We start from the raw sequence: 16,194 nt of genomic DNA, 5'->3' as shown, positions 1-16,194 counted from the left end.
GCATGTCATAAAACAATCATTGAATTAAACAAAACATATTAAATAATGCAATGTAGTGCTGTTGGTGGTAGCTATATTTTTCTGAGGTTTGATTACACATAACTTATGATAAAGCAATGTTTTTATAACATGTCATAAGCTGGGGTCCCCCGGCACCATCTCGCGCCCCCCAGTTTGGGGACAACTGGGTTATTACAACCCAATAGGGTTGGGGTTATCCCTTTTTGCCCCAATGCTGGTTTAACACTAACCCAGCATGTTTAGGAGTGTACAGTGTGCATTTGGTGTGCATTTATATATATATATATATATATATAACAAAACGGTGGTTATCTCGTTTTGCAACGAAACTCTTCATATATGAATATGAGACAAAAGTACAGAATGTGTTTAACATACACAATTTAACAACACCTGGATGGATCAACACCTTTGTATTTTAATTTTTTTTTCTAGTGGGAGCATATTGAGACAATTGATTGACATATTAAGTAAGGAACTGTGTACTGATGCATTAATTGTTGAGAAATCAAAAGCATTAAAGCATAAGAAGTCTTGCATTTGGTGACTGCACACATAAGTCAGGATAGAAAGTTGTTGATCTTTGTTGGTAAAGCATGTATGTGTTGAAACACAATCAAATGTAAATAATAGGGATGCACCGAAATGAAAATTCGTGGCCGAAAGGGAAAAAGAGAAATCCAAGGCCGAAAACTGAAACACCGAAAGAAATTATTCCAATTATTAGTACCATTGCATTTATAGCTATGACTGTTAGTCACTTAACTAGAGGTGTGACAGATCACAAAACTCACGTTTGGATCACATTACAGTTTTCGAGGCACGGATCAGATTATTTTTCTGATCAGCAAAAAAGGTGGGAAAAATCTAATAACAAATAAAGAAATTACAAACATTTATAAAAAAGAACAAAGTTGCACATTAAGTAAGGTCTGAAATTAGCATTAGGTACAGAAATCGAATTAAATAAATAATAACACTGTCTTTATTGTACGAATACATTTTTTTAGAGCTACACAAGTGATTTTCTTTTTGTCTTGGGTTGTTTGATTAACATTAATGACACAGACTTAATAAGGTTAATTGAGGTTACTGTCTCTTTAAGACCAAATAAGCACAGACTGGTTTCTTACTGTAATACATACATTTAAGACATAAACAAATGTTTTTATAAGAAAAAGAATACTGTGGAGATCATTTTGTTTGTATGTCCCCTGTCAAGAACAAAATTTTTAAACGCGTCTCCGTGTATGCACTACTGAGTGCACTTAAACCCACGCGCACGCACAGACAATGGGCGAATTCCAAACAGCGCAGCATAAACAGTCACTCCATATAAAAACATTACGTTGTTTTTCATTGCTCTATTCACCAAATGTATTTTAATAGACTACAGTTTAAGAAACAGTAGTACAACTCTTTCTAAAGTTTACACATCAAGAGTTTTGTTTTTTGAAGGGCATAGGGATGATCACGTCTGACTGGAGCCGGACCGGACACATTCACCCGCATCAGCGTCTGTGCCATAGGTCTTTACGTACAGAAAGCAGCTCACTTTAGTGCCTTTTTGCTGTTAAACAGTTTAAAATCACTTGAATGCTAACATTTTCAAGCCTTTGAAACACGTGCAAATGATAAACTTTCCCTACTTAAATTTGCATATTAATCCGCGAATCGCATGCGAGCCAACCGTGATCCGTACTGATTCACGACCTCGGGAGCTAGGGAACTAATTGAGACACAGGGATACTGAAATAGGTCCACACCGCAGACATGTTGCTTCAGACAAGCACGTGCAGGTCACGATTACTGTTTGCGTCATCACAGGATTTCGGCCGTATTGTTTCGTGATAAAAGTCTTTCGGTGACCGAATATTCGGTGCGTCCCTAGTAAATAAAATGTTACATTTTGTACTTTTGCCTCATATTTTTCTCACATTTTGTCTGCAAAAGAAACAGGGCAATTTTGTGTTTAATATAAAGTTTCCTCTTTAGAAGGTCACAGTGATTCAGTCCTGTTTGTTACACGGTATCAGTTTGTTTAAGGTCTCTCTCTCATACTGGTTTTCTCACAGAGGCGTTTTCGCTCTCACCTCCTGAGAACTTTCATTATCTGGCTCAGTCAGGATGTATGAAGGACAAAGCCATCGATGACTCTGAGACTTTTCAGGAAGTGCTGGTGAGACAGTCACAACACAACAACACATTCGTTTACATTACTGTGACTACTGTACAGCACGAGCTTTTCTACACCCAAACAAAAATGTGACCCTGTCTGTGTAATCCTGCTTTAAAATCTCATTATGAGATCTGGAGCATCAAAGTTTGATTTTAATCATGACATTATTCATTCAATATTAAAGAAGAAAGCAGTACAATACTCTAGCTGAGTTTTCACAGACTGGGTCACAAATGATTAACAAATTATTACATTGCTTATCATAAACAATTATTGCACCATTACATTTTTATTTGCCTTAGTACTGGTTATTACAGTTGCAAAACTACATGTGTTTGTAATAATCAAATATTGTTTTACAATGTAATTTAACGGTTCTTGTTATTTATTCACTTGTTTACTGTGTGTTGTGTGTCAGAACGCTCTGAGAACGATGCAGTTTGGGGAAGAAAACATCAAGGAGGTGTTGAAGCTCTTGTCAGGAATTTTGCATGTGGGGAACATTGAGTTTTTAACTGCGGGTGGAGCTCAGGTTTGCTCTAAAACAGGTATGGATGCCCTTTTGCATTCTTTCTTTACTGTTTATGTTTATTGCTTCTTTGATTTTTTTATTGCCTCATTTCTCTGTTTATCACTCTTCTATGCTTCCAGTAATGGCCGCTGTATGTTGTATTGTAATAAAACTGACCTGAACATCTGTCTCTGTAGCTCTCAGTAAATCTGCAGATCTCTTGGGGTTGGATTGTGCCCAGTTTGCTGAAGTTTTGACTCACAAATCCATGATCCTCAGAGGAGAAGAGATCAGCACACCTCTTACTGTAGAGCAGGTGATATATTGTTTAAATTGTTAAGTTATCCTATTTAAACACAATATATTATAACTGAATTTAAAAGAAATAGAGCATTTTAACAGGATGTCCTTGAAGATTTTGGATATAGTGCAAAGCAAACTTTACAAAATTTGCCAAATCCAAATACACAACCGAACCTCTCCTTCCCTCTAGGGGACTTTGTGAGTAACTGCCTTCCCTTAAAGGATTACTTCGAATAAAATAAAAAAATTGCGATAATTTACACACTCCCATGTCATCCAAAACGTTTATGGTTTTTTTTGTTCAGTCGAGAAGAAATCTTTTGAGGTTAACATTTCAGGATTTTTCTCCATATAATGAACGTTATTGGACCTCAACAGTTTACAGTTTTAATGCATTTGAAAATTGCAGTTTCAATGGGGATCTAAACGATCCCAAACGAGGCATAAGGGTCTTATCTAACGGAATGATTATCATTTTCACAAAAAAGGTACTTTTAAACCACAACTTCTTGTCTTGCATTAGCCATGTGATGCACTAGCGCGACCTTATGTATTACATAATCACATCGAAAGGTCATGTGTTACATATATGAAATGCACACTTGTGGACCATTTTAAACAATAAACTGACACAAAGACATTAATTAGTATCAGTTTACATACAACAACACAAGAAAGGTCCTCTTTCTCCACACTTGTAAACACTGGAGCGGTAGTTTCGCATGCGACATGAAAGTTTTATGAAAGTGGAGTAATCCTTTAATAAAACCCCTCTAGTTATCAAGTTACCACAATCGTCCCTGAGTGAACACTTACACAAAGTTGGTTTAACTTAAAAAAGTAAGTTACCTTGTTGCCTTAAAATTTTGAGTTAATTTAACCTAAAAATATAGTTTTGCACATTTTTTTGAGTTAACTAACATTTTTAAGTTGAATTAACTTAAAGGATTAGTTCATTTTCTTAAAAAAAAATCCAGATAATTTACTCACCACCATGTCAAGAAGAAATGATGTTTTTTGGGGAAAACATTCCAGGATTTTTCTCATTTTAATGGACTTTAATGGATCCCAAAACTTAATGCAGTTTAAAATTTCAAAGGACTTTTAACGATCTTAAACGAGGCATAAGGGTCTTATCTAGCGAAACGATTGTCATTTTTGGCAAGAAAAATAAAAAATATACACTTTTAAACCACAACTTCTCGTCTTCCTCTGGTCCTGTGACACGCCAGCGCGACCTCACGTAATACATTGTCACATCAAGAGGTCACGGATGACGTAACGAAACTACGCCCCGGTGTTTACAAGTGTGGAGAAAGAGGACCATTCCGATGTTGTTGTATGTCGAATGATACAAATTAATGTCTTTGTGTCAGTTTATTGTTTAAAATGGTTCGCAAATGTGCGTTTCATATATGTAACACATGACCTTTCGACGTCATTATGCAATTACGTGAGGTCGCGCTGGCGCATCACAGGACCGGAGGTAAAAAGTGTTTTTTTTATGCCTCGTTTGGTATCGTTTAGAGTCCCTTGAAACTGCAAATTTAAACTGCATTAAAACTGTTACTTGTTGGTGTCCATTAAAGTCCTTTAAAATGAGAAAAATCCTAGAATGTTTTCCTCAAAAAACATAATTTATTCTCGACTGAACAAAGAAAGACATCAACAGTTTGGATTACATTGTGTTGAGTAAATTATCTGGATTTTTAGACAGCCAGGTATCTCACTTTTTTAAGTTGAACCAACTAATAATTTTTTTCAGTGCTAGCACCGCAAGCACAAACAATTGTGTATATTATTTTATAAACATTTCAATAGATGATGTATGATCCCAAATGCGATATCAAGCATGATTTTCTATGATGTTTTTGATGACTGTGTGTATTCTTAGTTTGTGAAAACAAATGTAAAATACGTGTGTGTTTTACAGGCGGTGGACTCCAGGGACTCTATGGCGATGGCTCTCTATTCTCAGTGTTTCGCTTGGATCATTCGTAAATTAAACACCCGTATCAACGGTATTGAAGACTTCAGATCCATCGGCATCCTCGACATCTTCGGCTTTGAGAACTTTGAGGTGAGATTTCTGCTGGCCCGTTTCATACTCAGGTTTTGTCTTCGCGTGCATTTGTAATGTAACTTCCCATCTGTTGCGTTTCATTCTCTCAGGTGAACCGGTTTGAGCAGTTCAACATTAACTATGCAAATGAAAAACTGCAGGAGTATTTCAATAAGCACATTTTCTCCCTGGAACAACTTGAGTACAACAAGTTAGTCATCTTTAGTACTGCAAACTCAGCACATCACCAACGTCAACACACCTGCTTGTGCTTAACACACCTAAACTAGACTATTGATCTTATCCGTAATTTTTATTTCCTGTGTTTGTATTTGATCACAGAGAAGGACTGGTCTGGGATGATGTCAACTGGATGGACAATGGAGAGTGCCTTGATCTTATAGAAAAGGTAAAGACGTATAAAAGTGTAAATGCAACACCGTCTACATTCGGTTGTTTCACATCTGAGCCTGTTTGTGCATTTATGTTCTCTGCAGAAGTTGGGTCTGCTGGCTCTCATAAATGAGGAAAGTCATTTTCCTAAAGGCACAGATGACACACTGCTGGAAAAACTCCATAGTCAGCATTCTGTACGTCTCACAAACACACACATTATCATTTCTTTGAAAGGCACCAGTTATAGACCATAGCATGTGAACAAGTATTTAAGCAAGTGTGACATTTTAAGAACCAGTCATTAAAAAAACAGTAATTCACGACTGACCTCTTGGATGTTTGGGAGCTTTAAAGGAACAGTATGTAGGATTGTGGCCAAAACTGGAACTGCAATCACAAAACGTGTGGCTAAAACTGGTACTGCAATCACACAACTGGTGGCCAATACACAAAATGACAACATAAACGTCAATTGAGGGCTGCAACTCCACTTTTTAAGTGACAATATCCTGGCCGGACCACTGTTGTCAGTGATATAAGTATTTGAAATGAAAATGATTTCTTAATGTCTAGTGACATATTAGGGCCATTTTATGATTAATTGATATAAATTTCTTACATACTGTTCCTTTAATAGCAGTCAGTGATATGTTTTCTTTCTATGTCTCTGTAGAGGAATCAGTTTTATGTTAAACCCCGTGTTGCAGTTCATCAGTTTGGCATCAAGCACTACGCAGGAGAGGTACAGTACATTGGCCACTGTGTTTAATCTGAATTGATGGTGTTTACAGGAATATGCTGTATTTTATTGCATGATTTAGAATTTGATGATTTGGATTTAAAGATACAGTTACCACAGACACTTTAGAAAAATAATATTAGACTTTAAATTATATATTAACTTTATAATTTCACATTGCCTTCAATTAAAGCAGCATCTAATTAATAACCATTTCTTTGAAAGGATAGTTTGATCTTTTGTGACCATGGCGACATAAATAAGCTATCCATTAATGTATGGTTTGTTAGGATCTGACAATATTTGGTCGAGATACAACTATTTGAAAATCTGGAATTTAAGGGTGCACTAAACCATTAAAGCTGACATAACACAAGACATTTTTGCCAATCTAATGTTAATCTTGCTTACATATAGAGTAGTATTTCATCATTCATATGTCCAAAGAGTCTTTCGTTTAGTCAGATTTATAAAAGAGAAAACAGCCTTTCCGATTTTTGGCGTAAAAGGTTGAACACTTGAAGGCGTGCGGTGGGCGGAGCTGAAGAGTTACGAGTACGCGCAGCTTCGCATACTACTTTTGGATTTACAGCCGACATAGATGGAAATCAAACTGAATTTTTTTTTTTTTTAATAACCAGCCTTATATTATAAATATGATCCAGAATCGGATACTTAGTCAGTAATGGATGAACAGGAACAATAGCAGCAACGATTACAGCAGGACGTCTCTATCAGATAATAAATCCTTGCTTGTTTATCCGCTATTTTAATAAAAAAGCAACATAATCCAGTTTTTAACCGCATTTGCCTGTTTTAAAAGGTGTAAATGTTGTAAATGCAGTACAAAGTGCTGTTGTTGGTGTTGTTTACATTACATGCACGTATGCGTGATTGCAAACAAAACACGTGCGATTTTGAATTACTTACGTTTATGGTTGTGACTCCTAAACGGGGTCTTTTAAAGTTTTGACCGCTCCAATAGTTGAAAAATCCGGCGTCAAACTGAGCCTTGTTTGTAAAGCAGTCCTCTCTGAAATACAGCCAGGCAACAAACAAACTCATTCGCAATTACGTTGCTGTCTGGGAAAAACGAACTGCATCCACTGTTGTCTAAGCTAAATAAGGTTTTCTTCTTCTTACATCCAAAGCACACTTCTTTTGTCGAACTATCTTGCTAAAACAAAGTTGTCGCGTGCTGTGCAGTGATACCGGTGACTTGTACTCGACGTAGCAATGCTAATGCGCGTTCTCGCTCTCACTTGACGTGCAGGGCAGGCGTGCTTTTCTGGTGGTAAAGGCCCATAAAAGGAATATGGGGTCAATCAGTCGTAACGGATACCCTCATTTGAAAAAAACTTTCCGAAACTTGTAGGAAAAAGGAGGCGTGAGTTTGGCTCAGAAATACTCTGTTACAAGCTCAACTGCTTTTTTGACACTTTGCTTATGTTTAGCATGAAGACTACAACTCTTAAACTGTGTTAATAAGTCAGAATGCATTAAAATAGCATTAAACCTCCCCTTTAAAGTTGTCCAAATGAAGTCCTTAGCAACACAAATTACTAATAGTAAATACTTTCTAAAAAAATTATTTGCAATAGGACATTTACAAAATATTTTTATTAACTCTTTCACCGCCAGCGTTTTTTAAAAAAGTTGCCAGCCAGCGCCAGCGTTTTTCATGATTTTCACAAAAGTTTAATGCCTTCCAGAAAATGTTCTTCTTCAAATATATAAACATACAATATACCAAATGAAAGAACAGACCCTCTGCTTTCAAACAAAAAAAAACGTTTAATCCTACCTTCAGTAGTTCTTTTGTAATCAGCTTTTGAATATGGGTAGGTTTCTGCAAAAACACCACATTTTGAGCAAAAAGCAGAGATAATTCCATTTTTGTGACGGACTTTTCATAGAGATCCCATTCAGAGCGATCTTTAAAACAGACACGGACATGCAGCAGCTTGCCATAGGCCAGAGCAATACTTCTGGTTTTAAAAAGTTGCGGAAGGGTAATAGCGGTATTGCGGAAAGACAGAAATACTCGTCATTGGCGGGGAAGCGTTTTCTCTTGATTGACGAGATATATCGTCAATGGCGGGGAAAGAGTTAAACATGATCTTAATATTCTAATGATTTTTGGCATTTAAAAAATCGATATTTTGACCCATACAATGTATTGTTGGCTATTGCTACAAATGGCGCTTTTCCATTGCATAGTACCCCACAGTTGGTTTGTGTCAGGTCGGGTCAGGTCGGGTGACCTCACCTCTCTTTGGCTTGGTTAGCTTTTCCATCGAGTTTAGTATCACTTCGCAGAGGGAGGGATTATAGCCGTGCCGTTATATTTGCGCTGCCTACTGCTGTGACATCATACAAGTAAGAGAGTTGTACATTCCCATACATTCATTTATTTCTCAATCCGCTACAAAATCTAAATTGACCACCACAAATAGAAGTTTGCACATCGCGTTTATCACTTCCTCGGTCTCACGTGACGTTTCTGTACAGACACCTGTGGCATCAGTCGACCATTAAAGTTGCATTTAAGCAAATATGCGGACGTGCGCGTCACGAATGTGCTGCCACAAACTGCAAGTCTGGAAAAAAAACTGTTATGGTATTCCTGACTCTCAACCTGTGGATGTTTTTCATCGCTAAAAGGGAGTTTGGGAACTTACAGCAAAGCAGATAACAACAGGTTTACTTGAAACAGCGCAAGCATGAAGGTAATCTTACATTATAGCGATGGCGCTAGTAGTGACGATTCTCTCAGACCAATCAGTGATCTACAGTGTTTTCGCATCACGTTTTGGTTATCAACTCGGGTCGCTTGGAACCCCAACCAAGGTGGTACTAAAATAAGTATTGGGTACTATGTACTGCACTCAGTGGAAAAGTAAGCAAGCTGACCTGACCCAAACCAAACAGTGGGGTACTATGCAATGGAAACTTATGACTGGTTTGTGGTCAAGGGTTAAATCCAGTGACATGTTTCATATCAAGTTCAGACCTAAATTTTCAATTTTGCTTGTATAATGGTACAGTATGCACAATTTGCATGTTGTGCACATTAAAATGTGTATAGTTGCTAAACAAGAATGGATTTCCATGAAGTAAAGGTTTGTTTTGAAAAAAGGAAAAACCAGTGTAGCCTATTCACATATAATATCTCTCTCTTATTAAAGGGATAGTTCACAATCCTCATGTTGTTCTAAACATGTATGAATTTCTTTTTTCTGATGAATACAAAAGAAGATGTTTTAAGTAATTATTGTAAACACACAGCATATAGTGTCTATTGACTTCCATAGTAGGAATAAAAATGATGGAATTTAATGGGTACCGTCAACTGTGTGCTAACCATCGTTTATCAAAATATTTTCTTCATCATTTATCACAATACTTCCAAAATAATTTTTTCCTACTATGGAAGTCATTGGTCTCTATCTGCTGTGTGTTTACCATCGTTTCTCAAAATATCTTCTTTTGTGTTCATCAGAAAAAAAGAAATTCATACAGGTTTAGAACAACATGAGGATGAGTAAATGATGACAGAATTTTCATTTTAAAGTGAACTATCCCTTTAAATTAGGTCTGATATGTACTGGATATATAGTGGATATATAAACGTAGCCAGCATCGTTGTTACTGGATACTGGTCTCTAATCCACTTCCTGGTTTTGTTTGCAGGTTGTATATGACGTACGAGGGATCCTGGAGAAGAACAGAGACACGTTCAGAGATGATATTCTCAACTTACTCAGGGAAAGCAGGTGTGTGCGCATGTTAGTCTGCATGCATTTGTGTGCAGTTGTGTAACTGCTTTCTGTGACGACGTGTTCACACGCTCCTGTTTCATCAGGTTGGATTTTGTGTATGATCTCTTTGAGAGAGTCAACACTTGGACGGGGCAGGACACAGTGAAGTGCGGATCAAAGTATCGCCGACCTACTGTTAGCTCCCAGTTTAAGGTAAAAACTCTTATAATGATAATTTTCTACATTTAAAAGGTAAATATTACTCTATAACACTAAACTGTATGTTCAAATAGGTTCAAGATGGCTCAAGGTCTTGTAACGTGCATATATATGTGCAATTGATTTAATTGTGCCGAATAAGTGCTCTTATTTACTCGATTAATAAAAACTACTTTATATCTGCAGTCTGGTGCATTCAAACTGAATGTACACTAGTCAACATTTGAAGTGGATTTAAAAAGTTAATTAAAGTTGTAAAGAATGAAAGAATGGGTATTGTTTTGTGACAACTTTTATGAAAGGTTTAGATCCCCCATAAATGTTGTCTTGTGTATATTCACTGTATTTGTGATAAACTTTAATCATTGGTTCATTCGAATATTAAGTGCATTAGGTACAAACATTTCTAATATTAGGTTTCATAAAAACTATATGTGATGATTTTGTTTTTGTTTACCCAGAATTCATTGCACTCCCTAATGTCCAACCTGAGTACATCCAATCCATTCTTTGTGCGCTGCATTAAACCCAACAACAACAAGGTATGTGTCACACAAACATGATTCAACAAACTGTTTGGTTTCACCTCAGGTTACTTCAGTTTTTAATATTACTTCAGGTTTTGCATCAGCTTCGTACCCAACTGTGCACAAGATGTATCGGCAGGCGGAAAAACAAAATATACCTCAGGCTTTATACACACGCACACACACTTGAGTGTTTGAGTGATTCACTCTTTTGAATCCAAATTTATTGTCACCAGGAGGAAAGACCACAGTATCCAAATGTTCGTCTTTTACCCCACCCCTCACACAGGCTGACAGTTCTGTCTATGGGTATATATTTCTCCGAGTGTGTGCGTGTGTGTTTTCATTGAAGTGACAGAAGGAGATAGGACATCATAAACCAAGAGTGGAGATATAATACCCCTTTGAGAGAAACAGACACACGCCCTACACACTTTTGAATTCAGACCTGGGGCAAATTAGCGGTCTGCCACTTAACTCTACAGCAGATGTCAGACTGCGTGTGCGTGTGTGTGTCTGTGTCTGTGTGTGTGTGTGTAGTATCTTTTTGTTCACTGGTTTGAGGTCTCTGTAAAGTTTTTTTTGGAAACCATCAGTGCTAAATTACATGCTACTTTTGCTTTCAAAATGCAATAAAATTGTGCTTAGATGTATTAGATGGATGGATGACAGATAGATAGATAGATAGATGGATGGATGGATGGATGGATGGATGGATGGATGGATGGATGGATGGATGGAAGGATGGATGGATGGATAGATAGAGTAGATGGATAGATAGAGTAGATATATGTATGGTTGGATAGATAGGGAGATGGATGGATGGGTAGATAGATGGATGGATGGATAGATGGATAGACGGAGAGATAGATGGATAGACGGAGAGATAGATCGATAAATGGAGAGAGAGACAGACGGACAGAGACAGGCAGATGGATGGGTGGACAGATGCACAGATAGATGGAGAGATAGAAAGATGGGGAGAGAGAGATGAAGAGAGACGTGGAGAGATAGATGGGTAGATGGGTAGACGGATAAACAGATAGACGGATGGATGGATGGATGGATGGATAGATGGATAGACAGAAAGATGGATGGATAGACAGAGAGATGAATGGATGGATAGATAGAGAGATGGATGGATGGATAGACAGAGAGATAGATCGATGGATGGGTGGACAGATGGACGGATGGTTGAGAGATGGACAGATGGATTATGAGAGAGAGAGATGAAGAGAGACGTTGATAGACGGATGGATTGATGGGTGGATGGAGAGATAGTTGGACGGATAGATAGATGCAGTAGATAGATGGATGGATGGATAGATGGGTTGATGGGCGAACGATGGGTAGATAGATGGATAGATAGACGGCTAGACAGACATACAAGCATACAGACAGACAGACTGCTGGGCAAATGGATTGGATGGATGGTTGGATAGATAGATAGATAGACAGGCAGAGAGATAGATGCTTTAAGCATAAACACATACATACATAGCTAATATATAGCATAGTAAATATTGAATATTAATTCTTTCAAAAATCACATTCTCTGTCTCTGTCTGTCACTCTGTTCGTCCCTCCCTCTCTTTTTCTTTACTTTATTTGAATGTAAACAGCTGGGCTGGCTTTTGCCCCTTTTTACCCATAATGCATTTCCCTCCAACACCCCCCTCCCCCCTCTGTGCACAAATTAGCCCAGCATGGCTCTGATCACCATGGTAACCAGCAGTGTGTGAATGAGAGGGAGGAGATTAGGGGTGTGTGTGTGTGAATTGACCAGTTGATCTGCCGCTTGTTGTGGACATGCAGTCATGAGATGAAAACCGACGTGTCTCTGTACAGTAAGAGCTTTTATATTGATAATATAGCTATTATAAGAATATTACTAAACTTAACTAACAATTAGTTAGCTGGTTGGGAGTGTGTTGTACAGAAATGAGTAAAGAAACATTGTTTTTAAAGTACAGGGATGTTTAGACAGATGCTGAGAGTTTTTCCAGAGCTTTGAATTTCTGCTGTTGTTGTGATTATTTGTATGAAGCGTGTTTATTACCATCATAAATAACCTTAATTTTCACATAGGTGATTTATGAGAGTATTAGAGTTTTTAAACTGTCTTTTCGTCTTCTAGGAAGGGAGAGAAATGATTGAACACAAGTATTAATCTTTAATCAGTAAATATTTTAAGTGTTTGTTTGAGCATTGTGAAATATGCTTTCAGGAGAGGATAAAAGAGACTTTATATCGACTCTTATTAAGTCCTAAACCAGCAGGCATCCCCCTATGAAATACACACACTGACATTGATCGTGTCTGGTTTGCTGCATGTATCAGTATGTAAATTTGGCTCTGAAAATACTGAATGACTGCGTGTGTGTGTTTGTATTGACCTCGCTCTCACAGAGCTCATTCAGATCTCATCTCTTCATCTCACTTTCATTCGTCAGTCGTTTCGCTTCATCGCTACATCTACATAGATGACATTTAGAAGCGGGGATCACAGCGCCCCGTTTCCGACCTCACCCCCACACGGGGTCAGAGGTCATGGGGAGAGGGGGTGATAATGGCCCATTTAGTGTTTTGAAGAATAAATCAAGTCAAATTAATCCCTCTATATTTGAAACTAAAATTATTTCAGCCAATTTAAATGTAGGACTTTCAAATTCAATCTCTTTTTCTTTCAGATGCCCAATCAGTTTGAGCATTCTGTAGTTCTCAACCAGCTGAGATATTCTGGGATGTTGGAGACCGTTAAAATCAGACGTTCCGGTTTTCCGGTTCGTAGAACTTTCAAGGATTTCTGCTCCAGGTTGGTCCACATTTTACCCCAAACATTATAAACTCATATGTTGCTTCTTGACCATTTCAAAGTATCGTATGGATAATGGCAGGTCATCTTTTTTAGTGACTTGATTCATTTTTTAATTTGTAACGATCAAACGCTTTGTTTGTTAGGTATTATGTGTTGATGAGGGGCGTGGCTTTGTCAGATGACCTCAGGGGGCGGTGCCAGCTCTTGCTGCAGCTCTATGACAACAGCGGGGTTGAATGGCAGCTGGGAAAAACCAAAGTGAGACTAAGTTTCAAAACTATACTGTTATTTAAGATTTCTTTTCTTAATGCTACATAAATAAGGGACACTCCACTTTTTAAAAAAATTTGCAGTTTCCAGCTCCCCTAAAGTTAAACATTTGATTCTTACCGTTTTGGAATCCATTCAGCTGATCTCCGTGTCTGGTGCTACCACTTTTAGCATAGCTTAGCATAATCCATTGAATCTGATTAGACCATTAGCATCGCACTTAAAAATAAGAAATAAGAGTTTCAATATTTTTCCTATTTAAAACTTGACTCTTCTGTAGTTACATTGTGCACTAAGATCGACAGAAAATTAAAAGCTAAGATTTTCTAGGCAGATATGGCTAGGAACTATACTCTATAGTTTTAAATGGGAAAAATATCGAAACTCTTTGGTTATTTTTTAGCACGATGCTAATGGTCTAATCAGATTCAATGGATTGTGCTAAGCTATGCTAAAAGTGGTAGCGCCAGACCATCAGCTGAATGGATTCCAAAACGGTAAAAATCAAATGTTTAACTCTAGGGGAGCTGGAAAATTAGCATATTTTATAAAAGTGGAGTGTCCCCTTTAAGTACATAGAGTACATATGTAGTGCACAAACCGATCAGAGGCCCCATTGACTTCAGTAGTAGGAAAAAATAATCTGATCGGTTTAGTTACAAACATTCCTCAAAATATCTTGCTTTGTGTTCATCAGAACAAATACAGGTTTGTAACAACATGAGAGTGAGTAAATGATGACAAAATTTTCAGTTTTGGGTGAACTATGTCTTTAAAAGATATACTTTAATAATTACTAGCTGGTTTTATTCAATCGATTAGTTGTGATTGATGGTTCTGGTGTGAGTGATGGCTTTTGATTTGTTTGTTTTTATAGGCGTTTTTAAAAGAAAGTTTGGAGCTTCGGTTGGAGAAGCAGAGAGAAAAAGAAGTGCTCAAAGCGGCATCTATTATCCAAGCTCACATACTGGGCTACAGAGCACGGTAAACATGCACATACATCACACGCCTGTTACTACAAACACACACACAAACACTTACTCAATCTCTTTGCCTTCTGGTGGCTTTAGGACACAGTACAGGCGTCTACTGCAGTGCATTGTGGTCGTTCAGAAAAACTACCGTGCACTGTATTGGCGCCGGCGTTTCCTTATGATGCGATGGGCCACCATCACCCTACAGAAGAGGCTCAGAGGTCAAAGGGCACGGCGACTTTACGCACTCCTCCTGGAGGAGAAGAGGAGGAGAGAAGAAGAAGAACAGAAGAGACGAAAAGCAGAACAGGAGGCACTAGAGAGGTGGGTTGGCATTTTATTTTATTTTTTGTAAAATGCATGTTGCATGTTTTATTCAGTCCTTCTAGAAAAACGCAGAGTTTTTGGTGATTGTTGCGGGCAAAAATCCTTGATCTTGCGGCACGTTTTCTTAAAAAATGCGATGGAATATGTGGGATATTTATGCAATTTTATTCAAAGAAATTGTGTGAACTTGCAAAAATTGCGGGAACTTGCAAAAACTGTTTGCAGCTTTTTTGTAAAATGCATGTTGCATGTTTTATTCAGTCCTACTAGAAAAAAACAAGTTTTTGTGATTGTTGCTGACAAAAATCCTTGAACTTGCGACAACTTTTCTTAAAAAATGCGATGGAATATGCAGTATATTTATGCAATTTTATGCAATGAATTTGGGGGTACTTGCAAAAACTGCAGGAACTTGCAAAAACTGTTTGCAGCTTTTTCAGCTTTTCATTGATGTTCACGTTGCGTAATTACATCACTTCATAACGTTCTCATGGCTGTGGCTCATATGTGACTTTTTGCTGCAAAAATGCGGGGATTATGAAATCATGCAAGCCCCGCATATTTTGCGTGCAGTAATCTGCAATTTATACGACGAAAGTGCAGTGTATTTAAAATATGTGGCAGCCACATAAATATGCAGACATTGGCTGATTATGCATTAAATCATGCGATCGCATAATCGCGTTTTTCTGGAGGGACTAATTATTGCATGGAGCTAGCAACACCATAATCATGGTAAAAGCTCATGTTAAAGTTGATAAAAGTTGTTAAAATACCTTTTACCTTTTTAGTAGAATCTTTGTGTGTTTATTTTGAGGTGAAGTTTCTAATGTTCTTGTGATGTTGTCTGTTTTACAGAGAGAGACAGCGGTTGGAGCTGGAGATCCAAGCACGAGTTAGTAAAATTTTGTTTTTAAAACAGCCAAACACCAAATTATACAGCAGAGGGTCCGGGGCCATGAAATAAATGGATAAAATTATTTAAAATGACAAAATTCACATTAAAATAAACTAAAACAAAGTTATTTCTTTTTTTATACAAGTATAAATATTTCTAGTAAGTAAGAAAATTGAAGTTATAAATTGT

General features: G+C 37.5%; 1 protein-coding gene across 1 annotated transcript in view; it reads left to right on the top strand.

Annotated features, from left to right (window-relative positions):
* myo10 (myosin X) overlaps positions 1 to 16,194 on the top strand; it is a 60,836-nt gene that overhangs the window by 30,178 nt on the left and 14,464 nt on the right. Inside the window, exons 9-24 of the mRNA XM_073855463.1 lie at positions 2,097 to 2,200; positions 2,619 to 2,748; positions 2,909 to 3,027; positions 4,948 to 5,094; positions 5,187 to 5,287; positions 5,419 to 5,485; positions 5,574 to 5,666; positions 6,146 to 6,214; positions 9,905 to 9,987; positions 10,077 to 10,185; positions 10,653 to 10,733; positions 13,409 to 13,533; positions 13,680 to 13,794; positions 14,684 to 14,790; positions 14,877 to 15,104; positions 15,966 to 16,002. Coding sequence (XP_073711564.1) covers positions 2,097 to 2,200; positions 2,619 to 2,748; positions 2,909 to 3,027; positions 4,948 to 5,094; positions 5,187 to 5,287; positions 5,419 to 5,485; positions 5,574 to 5,666; positions 6,146 to 6,214; positions 9,905 to 9,987; positions 10,077 to 10,185; positions 10,653 to 10,733; positions 13,409 to 13,533; positions 13,680 to 13,794; positions 14,684 to 14,790; positions 14,877 to 15,104; positions 15,966 to 16,002 — 1,715 coding nt within the window. The remainder of the gene's footprint in view (positions 1 to 2,096; positions 2,201 to 2,618; positions 2,749 to 2,908; positions 3,028 to 4,947; positions 5,095 to 5,186; positions 5,288 to 5,418; positions 5,486 to 5,573; positions 5,667 to 6,145; positions 6,215 to 9,904; positions 9,988 to 10,076; positions 10,186 to 10,652; positions 10,734 to 13,408; positions 13,534 to 13,679; positions 13,795 to 14,683; positions 14,791 to 14,876; positions 15,105 to 15,965; positions 16,003 to 16,194) is intronic.

This window comes from Misgurnus anguillicaudatus, chromosome 2, assembly GCF_027580225.2.
Source record: "Misgurnus anguillicaudatus chromosome 2, ASM2758022v2, whole genome shotgun sequence".
Taxonomy (NCBI): domain Eukaryota; kingdom Metazoa; phylum Chordata; class Actinopteri; order Cypriniformes; family Cobitidae; genus Misgurnus; species Misgurnus anguillicaudatus.
The sequence above is the reverse complement of the archived record's forward strand: the minus strand, read 5'-3'. Positions and strand labels throughout refer to the sequence as shown.